General features: G+C 43.4%; 1 protein-coding gene across 1 annotated transcript in view; it reads right to left on the bottom strand.

Moving 5' to 3' along the window:
• Window positions 1-18,562, bottom strand: part of LOC311141726 (bridging integrator 3) — a 51,604-nt gene that overhangs the window by 7,926 nt on the left and 25,116 nt on the right. Inside the window, exons 4-6 of the mRNA XM_084177159.1 lie at window positions 16,376-16,437; window positions 11,355-11,491; window positions 7,515-7,555 (exon numbers count right to left, since the gene is read on the bottom strand). Of these exons, the coding sequence (XP_084033285.1) occupies window positions 7,515-7,555; window positions 11,355-11,491; window positions 16,376-16,437 (240 nt within the window). The remainder of the gene's footprint in view (window positions 1-7,514; window positions 7,556-11,354; window positions 11,492-16,375; window positions 16,438-18,562) is intronic.

Here is an 18,562-nt window from a genome sequence, read left to right as displayed (position 1 = left end):
CGATGGTTAAGTGTGCCTTGAATTCTAAATAAATCACAGACAGTGTCACCAGCAAAGCACCCCCACACCATACACCTTCCTCCTCCATGCTTTACGGTAGATCATCCGTTCACCCACACCGCGTCTCCCAAAGACACGGTGGTTGGAACCAAAAATCTCCAATTTGGACTCATCAGATCAATTGACACATTCCCACCGGTCTAATGTCCATTGCTCGTGTTTCTTGGCCCAAGCAAGTCTCTTCTTCTTATTGGTGTCCTTTAGTAATGGTTTCTTTGCAGCAATTCAACCATGAAGGACTGATTCACGCAGTCTCCTCTTAACAGTTGATGTTGAGATGTGTCTGTTACTTGAACTCTGTGAAGCATTGATTTGGGCTGCAATTTCTGAGGCTGGTAACTCTAATGAACTTATCCTCTGCAGCAGAGGTAACTCTGGGTCTTCCATTCCTGTGGCGGTCCTCATGAGAGCCACTTTCATCATAGCGCTTGATGGTTGTTGCGACTGCACTTGAAGTAACTTTCAAAGTTCTTGAAATGTTCCGTATTGACTGACATACATGTCTTAAAGTAATGATGGACTGTCGTTTCTCTTTGCTTATTTGAGCTGTTCTTGCCATAATATGGACTTGGTCTTTTACGAAATAGGGCTATCTTCCGTATACCCCCCGTACCTTGTCACAACACAACTGATTGGCTCAAACACATTAAGAAGGAAATAAATTCCACAAATTAACTTTTAAGAAGACACACATGTTAATTGAAATGCATTCCAGGTGACTACCTCATGAAGCTGGTTGAGAGAATGCCAAGAGTGTGTAACGCTGTCATCAAGGTAAAGGGTGGCTATTTGAAGAATCTCAAATATAAAATATATTTTGATTTGTTTAACACTTTTTTGGTTACTACATGATTCCATGTGTGTTATTTCATAGTTTTGATGTCTTCACTATTATTTCTACAATGTAGAAAATAGTAAAAATAAAGAAAAACTCTTGAATGAGTAGATGTTCTAAAACTTTTGACCGGTAGTGTAGACTGAACAAGAAAGAATAAGCTTTCTCTAAACCACTGACAACTTTTTGAAGTGAGTTCTCCTGGATCGATACGCAAGCAGCACAGAAAAGTGTCCTCAAGTAGGAGACATCTTAGTGTAGACTGGAGTCACTTTCAAACAACCATGGAGGACAATGGTCAGTCAAACCGACTCCAATATATTATTTAACTACTATAGTGCAAAATGGCATGAAACAATTAATTCGGTTTCAATGATTTTATTCAAAATGAAAATATAATCTTTCTGAGAGGATCCTTGTCTTAGGTACTAAAAATAGGAAACACATTTGTAACTTAGCAACAGGAGTCCGTGCCTCATCCTGGGACTTACTTTGCTCCAACACACTGGTTCTGTGCATTCTGCTTTTACAGGAAATATAGTACAGAAATGCAGCTACGCCACTTCATTTGCAAAATACTTTACATTTTCCAAACTAGAAAACTAAAATGGTTGCCAACCAACTAGATACCTGGATCTTCACACATTTGAGAGCACTTTAATATACTTTGTATGATTCTATATAGGCACAGTAAGTCAGGTGTCACATTCACCATGCATGTTTATTTACCCAGGTCTAAGTTTCATAACCTGATGACATTGCTTTCTTTTCTATGATTCATCTGGGAGGATTCCATACAGGCTGTGGCTAGCTATAGCTTAGTTCCTTGAACGTCTGCTAATCTCACTAGTGTAAAGTGTGCCAGTGATTCATATTTTTTCCTCAAACAATGAGCCAATTCTCCTGGTTCTCTACTTAATATACCACAGGTGAGGGGAATCCACAATGGACCTGACAAGAGGTTGTGAAATCCAGTCTGCCTCAACAAAGAGTAGAGTAAGCCCTGTGAGGGGGTGGCCAGCTGGGGTGGGGGGAGTTGGGCAGTGTGACGTGACGTGACCTGGGCTCAGCCTCAGACAAGCTGTGGATTGTTTCCCACAGGAAGTTGAGAAGGGAGCGGCCCTGTATCGTTTTGCCGATGTCACAGAGCCCAGCCCCACGACCCACGCTCTCCCTCTATTTATAAAACAACACTTTGGCCCAGTTTACGGCAGGCAGGCAGGCTGGGTGGATGCCTTCCTCTAGTAGTTTACGATCTGTCTCTTGCTCCAGTGTAGTGTACACATACTTCAAGTGCCAGAGGATTACACAACCGCCCCCTAAGCACGAATGCACTCCAACATGATTCACTTCAGACTACATCACAATAGAGTAGTAATGACAACATTTGGGTCACTCACACATGATCACATTGTAGGTAGGAGGTATCTGGTAGAGTAGTGACAGTCAGGAGGACCACTGCTTCCTTTCTCTTAATGATGTGACTGAGAGAACACCTGTGTGAGCCGATATAAGGAGCTCACTGTTCTAATGCTGTCATACCTAGAGGTAGAGCTCCAAGAGGATGCCAATGTGTCTGTTGTGCTCAGACTGTGTAAAGAGGAGCTCTGTGGGAGCCTGGCTGACTCAGCTGTAACTGTGACATGTAGAGGAGTGACAGTGGCTGTGTTTGAAGGTCACTGTATACATTGCGTAATGATAGTTTGGGATCGCTGGCTGGGCTGGACATTTCCCTAGATGTCTCTGGTCTGACTTCCACATACTGACCAGTCAGCTCCAGACCAGCCTATATTTACTCCGGCCTCGTCTAGGCCTAGGCTCTGCTGGACCAAGGGCGCACCACCACTGTCTATGTGACAGGTCAGTCAGGGTGTGGTGGCTGGCTGGATGGAAATAGCAACTGGATGAGAGCTTGTTTATGACAAGTTGATCCACAGTCGAACCGACACAACCAGACAGCCAGCCAGCCAGACAGTCAGCCAGACAAGCCCCAGTCTGGACCAACCAGCCCAGCCGGAGCGGAGCAGAGACCTTGTTCTGGCAGGTTGATTGACCGCTCCACTGAACACTGTCACTATCCCATGACTAAAGGCCTCTCTAAGAATATGTTCACCTTCTATGTCTCATTATCTATGAAATGAGGAAGTAACACAGTGAAAGCCAAGCTTACGCAATCACATAAGGCATTATTTATGCGTAGTGAAAATACAAAGTCACTGTAGGCTAAGTGTTGTGTAAAGGCTAGAGACAGCGTGTTGCGTACGTGCCAGCAGAACCTCTGTTTCGATAGGGAAGGTTTGCTCTGCCACAACATGCCTCATGCTTTGTCTCTGTTGATCGAAAGTGAGAGGACGACTCACGCAAGCTAGATACCTGATACACCCGATATAAAAAATAAAAATAAATGTTTTTATTGTCACATACACCAGATAGGTGCAGTGAAATGTGTTGTTTTACAGGGTCAGCCATAAGGCAAGATCAGAAAAGAAATGTCTAGAATAACTTAAATTAAAAAAAACATTTCTGTGACTGTGAACTAAAATGTAGGCTAGTTTATAGGCTACGTAATTTTGAGACACCCCCTTAAAACACATCGAATTGCTTAAATTTGACAGTGACAGAAAACCAACAGCACCTTGAGTAACTCCCAAAGTAGGCTAAATGAACCAGAGTGTCGGGGGCAGTCACTTTCTTACCCAACCCCAGGTCTTATAACAGGGCTGCCTTCCTTCTCACTCAAAAGAGCAACAAAGCAGAAAGGGTTAGGCTAGGAGGCCTCATGCCCACGCACTCCCCCTTAGGTATGGGCATGAGTAATCGAGTACTCGAACGGACATCAAAGCTCAATCTTTAACCAGAGATCACATTTTTTGAAATACTGTAAATCTATTTGGTGGAATGTGCTTTGTGGCTGCCCGAACGTGCAAGTGAAATTTTGTCTTGAAGACAACGGTAATTTGCTTTGACTCTAATGTACTCTTTGTACATGCGCCTTTCCGGGGAACAACAAAAAAGAAAACAATTCAAGCATCACACTGTTCTTCTCCTTAAATTCCCTTTCCCCTCCATGTCTCATTCACTCAATTGCGTTCCGACTCCTCCCTCCACACACGCGTGCTGAGTGCGCACAAAAGCTCCCGTTAGGCTTACAGAAATAAATGTCTATAAAACAAATCTGTTGGGATACACAAGATGCATTCCTTGTCAAGTTTTGTTACAAATTCAAAATGGACTGTTGATTGAAGTAGGAAAAGATGTGTTCCAACAACGAGCTGCAGTTTTGGAATAATTGCGTGCCGTCTTTTTTTCGGTTAAGCTACTTTGCGAAATGCTAGTGCCATTTAGAATTGGTTAGCCTAGGGCCCTAGCCTATAACCTCCATAAACATAGACAGGGTCCACACTGAAAATGTGCAAAAATAGTTTGATAAAGACAAAGAGCGTATTTTCATCAGAATCATTAAGCATATGGCTACTCACCAAACAGATGTCATGGTCGTAATTCATCCACATGCAGTGTTCAATGTGGAATTGTTCATCCATTTAAATTCCAAAGAACAGGCAGAATAAACTTAATCGAACGTCTGTATATTCGAAAAGATTACCGATTTTGGTTTGTAACCCTGATTTTTTTTTTCTTTCTCAACTCGCCAAATTGAGCCCCGTTTCAAATGATCACACTGTGAGAATAACTGTTCCAGCCACGAGATGTGAATCACTTCACACTGGCAACTTTTTCATTTGGAAAAATGATGTTCTATTTTATTCTGTTATATTCAGTTTCTTTACAATAAAATAGGCGTCTTGGCTGTGATAAGGGCTCGGGAAATAAGAGCATATTGTCTGCTAAATTAGCAAAACAAGGCTATGCCATTGTACAGCCTTGGGCTTCTAGAAGCAAGCACCACTGCTGAGGTTACTTCCTTTTTGAAGATTGTGTTCCACAATATAATATAAAATGCCCATCCCTACTCCCCCTCCCTCCGCATAAACAGCCTGATGTCATTCACTGACCCCCCTGAGTGGATGGAATTCACGGCTGGGAGAGAGGGACAGACAGCGAGAGAGAGGGAGAGACAGAGAAAGGGAGAGCATCTTTTCGTGCTTATCATTTCCTGGATATGTTGGTGGGTGCTTATATTTGTCCTAATACATTGAGTGTTAATTACCCAACTAAGTGTAGCCAAATTCGAATACACACACTCTGGCACGTACACAGCCCATTGAAGGGACAAATAAAAACCCTCCATTAACACTGTCCAGGCCCAGCCCATTCTATGCTCTATTTAAGATTCAACACATTTGCTTACAGATCGACACAAAAACATCAAAAGAGTATTGAGACTTCATAAACAATGCTTAACATTCTGTTACTGGTGGACTAATGGAATTTTATTTTTAATGGAAGCTTAATGTATGGTGCCTTAATAGAGCAGTCCTCTATACTTTGATGGCTAATTACATTACGCTGCGCTTCAACGCCATATACAGCAACAGGGCTGACGGCTGGTTTTCCTCATCCTAAAACAGTGGTCACCAACCTTTTGAGTCAAGATCACTTTCCGAGTTAAAATGCAAGCCGAGATCTACGGCTCAGATTTTTTTTTAAACATGACTTAAAAACATAAGCCTGTAACAGTACTGTAGCAATGAGGTTTGTGCAGTAGGCTATAGGCCCAATACATTATCACTGCATATTGGCTACGCTTGAATTGCCCTGCCAATGTTGTTCTTCCCAGACCATTTTGAAATTATATATATTTTATAATTAGGTATATGATCACACTGATAATGTGTTGTATTACTTGTGAGGCACAGCTGAGTGAGCTTAATCATTTGCTTTTATTTTCTTTACTGGACTGATGGCCTGCATCTGATGGTCAGTCTGAGGGGAGGGAGGGAGCAGCGGTGAGGCTGCCTCTCACCCGTCGCGCCGCCCTCCTTCCCTGCGCTGAGAAAAGGGGACACAGTCTTCCAGCTGATGGCGAAACGCAAGTCGCAATGCCTCATGCACCAATTCATGTTTTTACTCCTATGACCAGAGAAAGTGAAATATTCCTTGGTATTAAAAAAGACACATAGGCCGCTAATAATAACAACGTAAGCTTATCGGAACACTTTGCTATACTCATTCATTGCAGCTGCAGTGCTGGTTGTAGCGTGTGGAAGTCTGGAGAACGTGCATTTTATGGCTTATAAAGAAAGGTGTTGAACAAAGTGTTGACAGTGTTGAATAACAATTTAAACATGAATTTACACATAAAAACAGCAGCTCTTTGCTGTATTCGTTGTGTCTTTCTCTAGTCATGGTTTTAAACGTTTTGAAATCACAGTATCAACTTTGCTGTGCGTTCTATGCTTTTCTTTCCAGTCTATGGCTCGAAGAAACTGTGCAGACATGGTGATCTGAGCTGTCTGATGGGTCAGCGGTGGCCCTACAGGTGTACTTGATTTGCTCTCTGGGCCTGCCGGGTAGGCAGAGTTCTACCTTCAGTTAAAAATGGGAACACTTTGCCTTCCCGGCGCTAGGGCTGCTGAATCAAGTGCACCAACAGTGCGAAACTAATACAAAAATAGGAACGCAAGGCTTTATCATTGGGTTTTTTACAAAAATGTTTGGTGATAGACTAGGAATGTCTAAGAGATCGACCAGTCTGTCCCCACAATGCGGTGTGTGTGTGTTTGTGTACTGTCCTGAGACAGTCCTGCTCTCCAGCCAATCCCCTGCCCTTGGCCCAGGAAGCTGGGCCCTCTGCCATATTCAGAGCCTGCCCACACGTCCGCCTGCCGCCCACCAGGAAGAGGAAATTAGAACCATTCCATCCTGTCACAGCTCTGCTACCAGAACACATGAGGAAGAGACAAATAGCACATGCACACAATCACTAACTAGTGCATTCATATGTTCCATCAAAGTTCACTTTGTCAGGGGTTTGACTTGACAAGAGCAGGAATTTGACAGATTTTTTGTTATAAACAAAAGTTAAAACACACACAAATTCACCAGACAGCAAACACATTGAGTCTCTCTCATACACACACCCCGCTCCAAAAAGCACCCTCCGGGGAGGGGCCAGCAGGAGGAAGCAGGACCTTAACAAGCACTACAGAAGACGGGTGGGATCCCTGCTCCCAAGCCTGGCCACTCCCTCTACCGCCTCTGCACTCTGTGTGTGTGTGTGTGTGTGTGTGTGTGTGTGTGTGTGTGTGTGTGTGTGTGTGTGTGTGTGTGTGTGTGTGTGTGTGTGTGTGTGTGTGTGTGTGTGTGTGTGTGTGTGTGTGTGTGTGTGTGTGTGTGTGTGTGTGACAGGGCCAGACTTCAGGAATGGAATAGCACTCACTGTGTGCTCGGACGGACGGGGGCGAGTATAAGGAAGGGGGGCCAAGTAAACTTTCTTCCAGACGCACTACCACAGCAGCCCCATTCACTCCCCTGTCCAGTTCAGTTTTACAATCTGCTATGCTTTATTACAGTGCATTCTGGAGCTAATGCTAAGTTCCAACTCCCCTTGTGTGTGCGCTCCTTCCCACTCTACAGACACAGACACAGCAGCTGCAGCTTGTGATGTATTAAAAACATGCGGACAATGGGAGCGGTGCAGGTCAGGATCCACACTTACTTTTTTAGAGGATCGATCACCGTCTTCGAGATCTGGTTCAACTGTGGACGAACAGACACGGGTCAATGTTAGATTAAAAAAGTACAGTACTTTTTTAAGTACAGAATGTCTTTATGAATTAAAATGTGTTGTCAAAGTGGATTACATCAAGTTGAATAAAATAGCTCCTCCAAGTCCCACTGATGTACAGCATGATAAAGCCTCCACACAAACAATCAACAATTGTGTATTTTCAAACAGAGCACTCAAGACAATAGAGGGGAGGGAGGTGAGGCGGGTTGCAAAGAACATTTTGTGACATTGACTCTTTTATTGTACACAAGCCCTGAGGAGAAATCCCTGAATATTCATTGAGCTCAACAATACAAAAGGATACAACTGTCAGGGGACGAACATGAAAGCAAAGCCCCACTGATTTCAAATCCTGCGGAGGGTGGGCTGCCTTACAAGATGAAAGTTCTTTGCAAACAAACATTTTAACAATAACAGTTTCTATTTTCCTGCATTCTCCTTCTCGTTGCCAGAGCCGACAGGGGAAGGGAGGGAGGGGGGATTTGTTAAATGGAAGTAAATGAACATCTCATCTTGAGGCCTCCAGCCCCGGCGCCAAAGTCTCATCGATAGAAGTTGGCACACAATTAATAAAGTTTCCAGTGTCATTTACATTGCATATTCAAAAGTAATCCTAGATCTAGATCTCTGACAGAACGCTAAGTTAACCTGGCAAACAACTCCAGTGAAGAACATCACTAAGAACATTTAATGAGAAATAAAAGTGGCAAGACAACTCCATGAAGTGACAGCTCCATGTGAACAGTGAGCCTAGTACAAGTAATAACTTGTTCACTAGTTATTGGAAGGATAGTCAATCACAGAATATAAGAAACAAATACTGTACAACAGCAGAGCTTTGTGAATGCCCTGACCAACTGAGAATACACACACATCAACACTGCTTCGCTAAGGCAAGTACATAACACGAATGAATTTGGTTTGAGGGAAAACAAGAGAACCAATAACAAATAAGTACATGGGAATTCACTTTTTCTTCTGTTTTACATATTCACACCATCCCCCCCTCCCTGGGAGAGAGTAAAAAGCTGGAGCTGCGCTGCTGCTGAGGTGAGTGCATGCAGTAAGCAGGGAGAACAACACCAGCGCATTTGCTTAAGCATGCTGGTGCCCTCTACTCTCTGCCCTTCCCACAGAGAGGGGGGGGCAGGACTATTCCACTGAGGCCCAGCAGTGCCTGAGGCCGGCGCTCTAGCAGCAGTCTCCGTGAGTGAGTCACGGGGCAGAGGCCATCCCGGCACACAGGCCTCCCAAAAATACACGCAGATCGCAGAGGAAATCAATATCCCTCCAAACGGAGCATCCGCTACTGCTCAGCCGCCATTTTCACTGGGGCTCGGCTTCAGCAGCAGTGTGCCGGGGGGGCTGCGCGCCCACCTCGGCCCCAGAAATAAACACACAGGCCTGGGCCACTGCTGCCTTCATTATCCCTGCACATTTTATCCACTCGCTCTCTCACTCACAGCCCCGCGGCGGAACATCTCGTCTCAACACCAAGGAGAGCAAAGGGTGGTTGCTTTTGTGTCTGTTTTGCTTGAGCAGTTGAGTTGTTGGTGGTGCCGTCAGAAGGAAGGAACAGCCAGCTTGGAGGGAGAGCTGGTGGAGTATGATTCTGGTGAGCTGCGCTGGGCTTTAACAACTCTGGACTCCTGAGGTGATATTCAAAAATACTGAACCAACTGACCAACCAAGGGCCTAGAAACGCTTTGCTTGTGCGTCAGCTCTCAACCAGTTAACCGAATGCCAAGCTATGCGGCTCAGAGAGACATACTGTACCAGAACACAGTCATGTCAAACATCTTGTTGACGGAGACTGGCTGAAAAAGGAGGCCTCTAAACTCAAGCACCATCTTGTGATAACAGAAGGGTTGCATGTCAAAATACTGTGAAGGCCACCTACCTACCAGGCTCAACATGATGGAGAATAATGTATTTTGGTTTGAGTATTTTCTAACTTATGATGACTGCTTCACTTCCAGAAGTGAGAAGGTGTACTTGGCTCCATGCTGCCTGGCTGGAGTCCTGTCCAGCAGACCATGGCCATGGAGCCAAGCAGGGAAATGACACCCTATGGAGTCAGCCAACGCCTCCAATCCTACGCACTGTGCAGCAAACCTGCACCTTTTGTTACTGACCTGCAAAACGGCAGTGATGTAAAAATACAATACCACATAGACATCTTGCTGTTCCTGACCATATGACTCAAAGCAACTCAAAACCGATTCGAGATGATTTCAAAAGCTCAAGTAGAGTCCAGCAAGATGAGTGCTGTGTAGTGCAGAGCTGGCCTCCCGTGTTTGTCCGAGGTAAAGGTTATGAGGGTTATTAGCGTAGCCAGAGGGAAGAGGACTCTGAGGAGAACAGTAAGAGATCTTAACTACACTTCAGGGTTCTGACACACTGTTTAACTAAGAGGGAAGGGGAGAAAGAAAGAGAAAAGCTGACTGAAAATGGATGATCACTAATACATTTGCCTTGGACGTTTCCATAACAATGGGGTAGAGAATATTGGCTACGCTTCATCTTTTGCAAGGGTTACAGATTTAAGTGGAGAATAACTCTGTTCTGATGTGAAAATGTTACTCATTTCAAATCTTCAGAAAGGATGAGAAGACATTTCATCTTAAATACAGTCAAAATGGAAGGACTGTTCATGGCAGACCACCAAGCCAAACTCTTGAAAAGACCTACCATAGGTCACAAGCTGTGAACCACAAGCACAGTCACCACACATCTTTGTCCAGTCATTCCAAATGGCTACTGTAAAACTTGATCTGAGCACACTGTGTTATATGTACAGTTTTGTTGGAAGAATGCCTTGTTGTTGAGTGCTTGAAAGGAATTCACAGAGATCTGCATAATATGTACAGAGAGGGACATTGTCACATAAGGTAAAGCCACCAGACACATAAAAGGACGCTGGGAAAACCAGTCTAAAGCACACTCATGGAAAAAGCACTCTTCTAAAGTTGTAGTAGAATCAGGTCTTGTACATATTTGTTTTTCTGCACTCTTGATGATCAGTGTGATTCCCTGTTGACTGACTTCTCTCTCTTAACAGAGATGTCTCTCACAGTGCAATGCCCTGAAGAAACACGCATGCAATGCCACCCCTATGATTCCCTTTGTGATTACCTGCAGTGATGATTTTAATAAAATATGTGAAGTACACAAGGCAAATAATATAAAGGAGCAGAGAGCAGAAGCAGAATTCCTCACAGAGAGGGAATGGGGAAGATCATGCAGAGAACAAATCCCATTAAAAACAGCCTGTGACATTTCCAAGTGAAGCTATTCCATAGTAGGAGTTATTTTAAACACTAGTGAGTCACAAATGCATCCGATCTACAGCTCTCTGATATTCGACAAAGATGAGCAGCTAATAGACCAGTGTGCTGCTGGAGACGCTCTCAAAAGAAGACAAGATAAGAAAAGAGATCCTGAGTGAGTTTTTTCTTCTCGTTCAAACAATATTGAGAAAGATGAAAATACACTTAGGCAAACCAAACCCTTTTGGTTTCTGCTCTTTGAGTGTTTAAAGAGAGGGGAGCATATGAGGCATACCTGTCAGAATTCTAGGTAGAGCTGTGAAAGCTAGGATGGGGGAGGGTTTCCCTGCCTAAAAGAGTATATCGTTTATTTTGGTTTCAATAGACAATTTCGATGCAAGAGGGCCTAGATGTTGCTCTGGGGGTTTTGCAATTGCACCCCACCTATGGGAATGACTCAGCTGTGGTGTGAGGCTGAGGAGCACAGACAGGACCTGACCTTCTCCTGATTGAAGGAGTCCATCCTCTTCATGGCCGTGTCCAGAGCAGTCATGGATTCCAGAAAGACCTGGTCCTGTTCACACAGTGGGTTACTGAGCAGGTCCCCTGAGATCTTCACTGCTGCCTTGGACATGGCTGAGAGACACACATAGAACATTACATTTACATTTTAGTAATTTAGCAGACGCTCTTATCCAGAGCGACTTACAGTTAGTGAGTGCATACATTTTTCATACTGGCCCCCCGTGGGAATCAAACCCACAACCCTGGCATTGCAAGCGCCATGCTCTACCAACTGAGCTACAGGAGGCCCACATGCAAGGAACATTATTATTACCATGTTAAAACTGGGCCTGAGAAGGGAAGGGAGGGAGGAAAGGAGAGAGAGAGAAAGAAAATGAGAAAGAAAGGATAAGAAAAATAAAGCCATAACCAAATAGAGACAGGAGGAAGGGAGAAACATTACCATGCCAACATACAATCTGTGTTATTAATTGTTGGCCTGGTTTGACTATTTGGCCCAGACATGCTTGGTGGGCGCGGCTAGCAGCAGAGGTTAGCACCGTGCCAGGACTGACACAGCGGGGAGGGGTTCAAAAGTTTGAGCTTTTCATGAAATAAAGCGAAAAGGAAAAAGTAGGATAGTGCAGCGCAGCATCACTTGGAGGGAGTCGCGGGTGTGGTGGGCTCAGCTGCTGTGATTAATATTCACAAAAGCACTGGGAATCTGTGTAAATGTTTCTACAGTGCCAGCGCCAATTACTATTAATCTGTACTCCTGAAACTTTATCTTAGACCCAGAGTGCATATCGGATGACAATCACAATCAAAATAAATGAGCTGCACTGGGGACACGCAGAGAAGTTGATAAGACAGGAAGTAAAAAACAAAAACAAAAAATAAACATCAGACTCAACTTAGGACTCATTCACAGGATCGGGTAAAGACCCATTTACTGTCCATCAATCATATGCAGGTGGAGTTTCTGGTTTTGTAATAACAGGTTGAGCCTGACCTAACCTGACATTCACATGAGAATGTCTATGTGGGTAAAACAAGCCAGGGTGATTTAGTGGTTATAAAACAGACTAAAGCCCCTTTCTCACCAAGTCCCTTATTTTTGTCAGAATAATTCAGACAAAAATAAATAAATACAGCACGTCTTGTTTATTACGCCGTTCACTCCAATTGCGAAATATCATCCTGCCGCAATCAGTCAATTATTTATTTGGAACAGGTTCGATTTTTGCATCTTTTCGCAAGCGAAAATAAGCTGTTGACCAATAGCAACTGTTTTCTGATTAAGGTTCTCCCGAGTGGCGCAGTGGTCTAAGGCACTGCATCGCTGTGCCACTAGAGATCCTGGTTCGAATCCAGGCTCTGTCGTAGCTGGCTGCGGCCGGGAGACCCATGGGGCGGCGCACAATTGGCCCAGGGTAGGGGAGGGAATGGCCGGCAGGGATGTAGCTCAGTTGGTAGAGCATGGCGTTTGATTCCCATGGGGGGGTCAGTATATGAAAAAAAAATGTAGGCGCTAACTGTAAGTCGCTCTGGATAAGAGCGTCTGCTAAATGACTTAAAATTCAATTAATCTGGGATACTGACATTGACATGCCGCGCACTTCCCCTGACAGGTCTGTGTTCTTTGTGTGTATGAATGAATTTATCTTTGCCCATTTTTTGCATTTACAATGCAGCAATGTATCAATTTAGCCAATGTGATCACATCACACCAGAGCTACACGTCACTCTCGCCATTCAAACTTCCCCGCCAGTTCATTGCCAACGCTGTAACCTATTTTATAGCCATTCAGCAAGCAAGAGGATCGATCAATGCTTCTCTCCTCAAATAGGCCTATTAGTTTAACCCCCTAGAGGTAAACTTGCATAATTAAGAAATTACCATAAAAATCCAACAGTTTAAGGTAGAGATATGTTTTTTTGCAATGGATGCGTCTCAATCCACCGCATCTGCCGATGTCGCACTTCCGCATCTGCGGTGAAAGGTCACAGAGCTAGAGTGGTGTTTGTCAGACCATGAGACATCATGAAAATCGGTCTTCTCACAAAATCATCTGTAGAGTCTGAATGGCCTACAAATTATTATGATCCCTCTATAGAAAGATGAGACTCTCACGAACACGATTGTGTTCTCTGTTTAGCTCTACGACCCCCACAAGCATATTGGGACTCTTCTGAAGTCAGTACAGCCGATCTGCCAACTTCTGTCTGTAGCATCCGAACAGTTTGGGCTACACACCAATTGGCCCAGCGTCGTCCAGGGTAGGGCAGGGAATGGCCGGCAGGGATGTAGCTCAGTTGATAGAGCATGGCGTTTGCAACGCCAGGGTTGTGGGTTCGATCCCCACGGGGGGCCAGTATAAAAAAAATATGTGTTCACTAACTGTAAGTCGCTCTGGATAAGAGCGTCTGCTAAATGACTAAAATGTAAATGTAAATGACCGCTCTGTGGAAAGGCGAGACTCTCACCAACACGTACATGTCACAAGACTCTTCTGAAGGTCCCCCTGTACCAGTTGAAAAAAATGATTGGAAGTAAATATGGAGACTATTTAGTACCAAGAATAAGGGGTTGATTAAATGTTTAAAAAAATACCTAAAAAGTTTCCTGATCTTTCAAATAGGACAGACACTTCAGAACAAACTTCCTTTAGATTTTTTTGAGGGAGTATCTGTTGTTCCGTGTATTAAATCTGTTATTCAAATCGTTTGTATGGGATAATAGCAGTAAGGCCAAAAATAATTTATCAAATATGTTTTGATATTTTATGTGGATACTTCAAGGGGTCTTAAAATTCAAAATCAAATAGCCAAATGATCCTTAAAACAATTCCATATAGCTTAGTAGAACCCCCCGGCTTAGACTCTTATGGATATTATTTTTTTAGCTTTAAATAAAAAATTGCTTCAAACTATATTGCTGTTCATTGTCTATATATAGGCTACTCATTCAAGAAAGAGGGGAAAGAGATAGGGCAGTGGTGTTGCCAGCGGAGATGCGTGAATTGTGCAAGAAGAGAACAGTGAAAGAGAGAAGTTAGAAGTTAATTCATATATTAATGCATCATTCATATAGCCTATATATTAGGCTATACATTATAGGCCTGCTAAAGTTAATCTAGGTGACCACCTGTGCTATAGACAACCCTAAAAGACAGACCAAAAAATATCTGCTGGAGCTTACCGTTATCAATAAGTGTTTGCGCAGATTTAGATAAAGCACTCACTCAAATTAAAATGTAGGCCTAGTGTCAACATAACCACCCATTGCTTCACTAAAATTGATCAACAGCTGATAGGAACACATGCACACAGCCTGTCCTAGCCTATTTTCTAATGGTTGTCAATTTCATCTTCATATAGCCTTGGCTTATATCACAGCTATCTCTATCTCTTCCCCTTACAACTTTCGTCAAATGATATGATAGGCTACATTGATTTAGCATTATCCTATAATGTAGACTAGTTTTTGATATCCTACAGAAAGGATTTGAAAACTAGGTTTTTAATAAGTTTTGTTTTGGGGAAAGAAGAAATGTGATTTGCTTTTGTGTCTGAGTGAGATGCACTGCAGGCGGCTTTGATTGATTGGTCCTTTTAGGTGGGTGGGTGTGCGTGTATGAGTTCGCTAATTCTCCATGTCCATTTAGGAAGTTTCCTAAAATAGGTATAGTCTGTCTGGACTTCACCTCTTTAAAAATCAGATAGAAAGAAAACTATAGGCAGCAAGCATCATGATGGTCAGCTTATGTGCGTGGAATGACGACAGGTGCCCATTTTGCTTTTAACTGAATGAAACATAGCCAACCTCCTTCATGAATAGCCTATCCTAATATTTTCAGTAGCATATTATTTGTCCAGTATTATATGATTTTTCTCTCATTCTGCATCCTCTCATAGTCACTTTGAACAACATATTGCCACTGATAATGACCGCAGCAACGTTGGTGACGTTATGCAAATGTTTCGCAAAAGTGGAGGGAAAAACGTATCAGACTTGGTGTGAATGGTTAGTGTGTCAAAATTGGAATCTGTATCTTTTCGGAATTTGGACAAAAAGATTGCAATGCAGTTGGTGAGAAAAGGTCTTAACATGGCTGGCAAGCTACAGAAAATCTAACTGTTCAATTCCATTGTGTGAACGATCCTTAGTCAGGTAATGAAGAAACCGTTTGTGTTGCCAATGTAGAACTTGACTCAGCTTTTCTGCTTGCAGTCAAACAGATTTTAAATGGTACAAAATGGCTTATGGCCAGTAATATGCCGACTCTGCAAAGATTTCTCTCTAAAGGCTTATGGACTTGCCTCAGAAGTCCCCACAATGTCATTGTCTTACTTTAAATAAACTAGACAAATGATTGCGGTTATGAAAAGCTGTGTGGAGCACACTGTGTGCTAACATATTGTGCAGGCAGGTCTACTCATTGTTTGGTTGCAGTTGATAGAGAAAGGACCTGTGCAACAGATCGAATCCATTAATTCTAATGAGACATTGACAGCTCTGATACTTTGATGAGGCATCATCCCATATTCCAGAGCACAAAGCAGAGGAAATGAAGAAGCCCCACCCTCCCCCACCCTTCCCCTCTCCACCCTCAGAGTAGCTATCTACCAGGGGCACATTCTGCTACTGCTCCTCCCAAAGATACCCATTTCCATCTCCAAAAGAGCCAACCCCAAAATATATTTATTCTTAGCAGAAATGTAAAACAGAATGTAGGCTAAAAGCTATGAGTAGAAACATTGCTAATCTTTAAGGGCAACTGAATAAAACCTCACATCCCAAAAAAGGCATTTTTCCAAAATTGCATAATAGACATGTCCCTGAAAAGCCTGACAGGCACAACAATTAAGGTGTCAGCGTGTGAAAGAGATTAGAAGAATGAGAGCAAGTTAATGACGTAAAGGAGATTCGTACATGAAAGAAAAGATGATCAGTGGGAAATCCATTTTTTTCTGAGATTGGCCAAAATATACAACACTGGGTCAACAACAAACCTATATCAGCCTCTGTGCTTTTCTTCATGTCTTTGTGGAGCTTCTTTGTCTGATCTTCCAACCTGTAAATGAAGGGAAATGTAGTTTTTTTTCAGTTCAGGTATACCTTGGATATCACAATAATACAACATATAACATTTGGTAAGCATCTGTCCAAGTACAGTTAGGCATCAACAGAGCAAATTGACAGTAGGATCATGTTTTTGAATTCAGCAGCTAGAGTAGGCAGAGTGGCAGAGATGGAGAGTACAGAAAAAAAAGTGTCCACTGTGTCCATCCTGATCAAACCCCTCTAATCTCTATACAGCCTTCACTGACACAGTCTTACTGGGATATCTCAGTCCAACCTGCATGTTACAAATAAACACCTACAAGTCACTCTGGACTGGGACATTCAATAGGATTACAGAAATGCATTGATTTCATATAAAACACATTATTATGACTTCCCTTTTGCTAATTAAAAATACTAGGATTGGTTCTTGTTACTGTCAACTAAATTCTGGCATAAAAGCATTTATGTCTTCAATCATCCCTCCGCATTCATTTAAATGATGGGTGTTAAAATGGCAATTACGAGACTATGGAGGCTGGATCGTGTGCCGTTCATTATATCAATTAAGGGAAACGAGGGGCTGTTTAGCAACTCCCAGGAGACTGCTGTCACATCAGTTTTCAGGGTTTCATTAAGGGAGGGGGGAGGAGAGGGGAACTGAAAAAAAAACAATTTTCCTATTTCCATCTTCATTCTCCAATCTGTGTGAACTGACGTGAGGCAGGAGAGTGTGAGGGCTGAGGAGGGCTCTTCTGGATGTGGGCCAGAAGTCCGTTTCTACAAGGTGTTAATGGAGGCCTGCTGGAGCAGCTGCTCCTCATTTACATTTTACATTTTAGTCATTTCGCAGACGCTCTTATCCAGAGCGACTTACAGTTAGTGAGTGCATACATTTTTTTCCCCATACTACTCCTCGCTCCTGTGTGCCCCAACAGTTCACCCTTTCCTGCCGCCAACAGCCAGCCTCTCTACACTCCCAGATGCTGCGGTATAATGCCGTAGGAGTATGGACTTAGGAGCTGATCTCAGGTAGACAAATACTGCTATGGGATTATAGATGCTAGACTTACTGTGGGAGGCATTGGATGATGAAATTATTTGCTATATTTGACCAAAACGTGAAGTGCTCTCACTCAGTCTGCAGGCCCCTCGGGAGTCTCTTTAACCTCAGACACACAATAGGAGAGGGCCTCCTATGTGCTAGGTCACGGAAGGTCTTGGGCAAGAGAACGCTTCACACACAAACCATCTACACTGTACAAAAATATAAAACGCACCATGCAACAATTTCAAAGATTTTACTGAGTTACAGTTCATATAAGGAAATCAGTCAATTGAATTAAATTCATTAGGCCTTAATCTATGGATTTCACATGACTGGGAATACAGATATGCATCTGTTGGTCACAGAAACCTTAAAAAAAATAAAAGGTAGGGGCGTAGATCAGAAAATCCATCAGTATCTGGTGTGACCACTATTTGCCTCATGCAGCGTAACACATCTCCTTCGCAGAGTTGATCAGGCTGTTGATTGTGGCCTGTGGAATGTTGTCCCACTCCTCTTCAATGGCTGAGCGAAGTTGCTGGATATTAGCGGGAACTGGAACACGTTGTCGTACATGTCGATCCCGAGTATCCCAAACATGCTTAACGGGTGACATATCTGGTGAGTATGCAGGCCATGGAAGAACTGGGACATTTTCAGCTTCCAGAAATTGTGTACAGATCCTTGCGACATGGGGCCGTGCATTATCATACTGAAACATGAGGTGATGGCGACGGATGAATGGCACCACAATGGGCCTCTGGATCTCGTCACTCTCGATAAAACGCGACTGTGTTCGTTGTCCGTAGTTTATGCTTGCCCATACCATAACCCCACCACCACCATGGGGCACTCTGTTCACAACGTTGACATCTGCACGGTACATTTGAAACCGGGATTAATCTGTAATGAGCACACTTCTCCACTGAAGTCGGTTACAACACCGAACTGCAGTTAGGTCAAGACCCTGGTGAGGACGACAAGCACGCAGATGAGCTTCCCTGACAGTTTGTGCAGAAATTCTTGGGTTGTGCAAACCCACAGTTTCATCAGCTGTCCGGGTGGCTGGTCTCAGACGATCCCGCAG

This window comes from Coregonus lavaretus (genome assembly GCF_964263955.1).
Source record: "Coregonus lavaretus genome assembly, chromosome: 14".
NCBI lineage: Eukaryota > Metazoa > Chordata > Actinopteri > Salmoniformes > Salmonidae > Coregonus > Coregonus lavaretus.
Note: the sequence above shows the minus strand (reverse complement) of the source record. Positions and strands in the feature narration are given on the sequence as shown.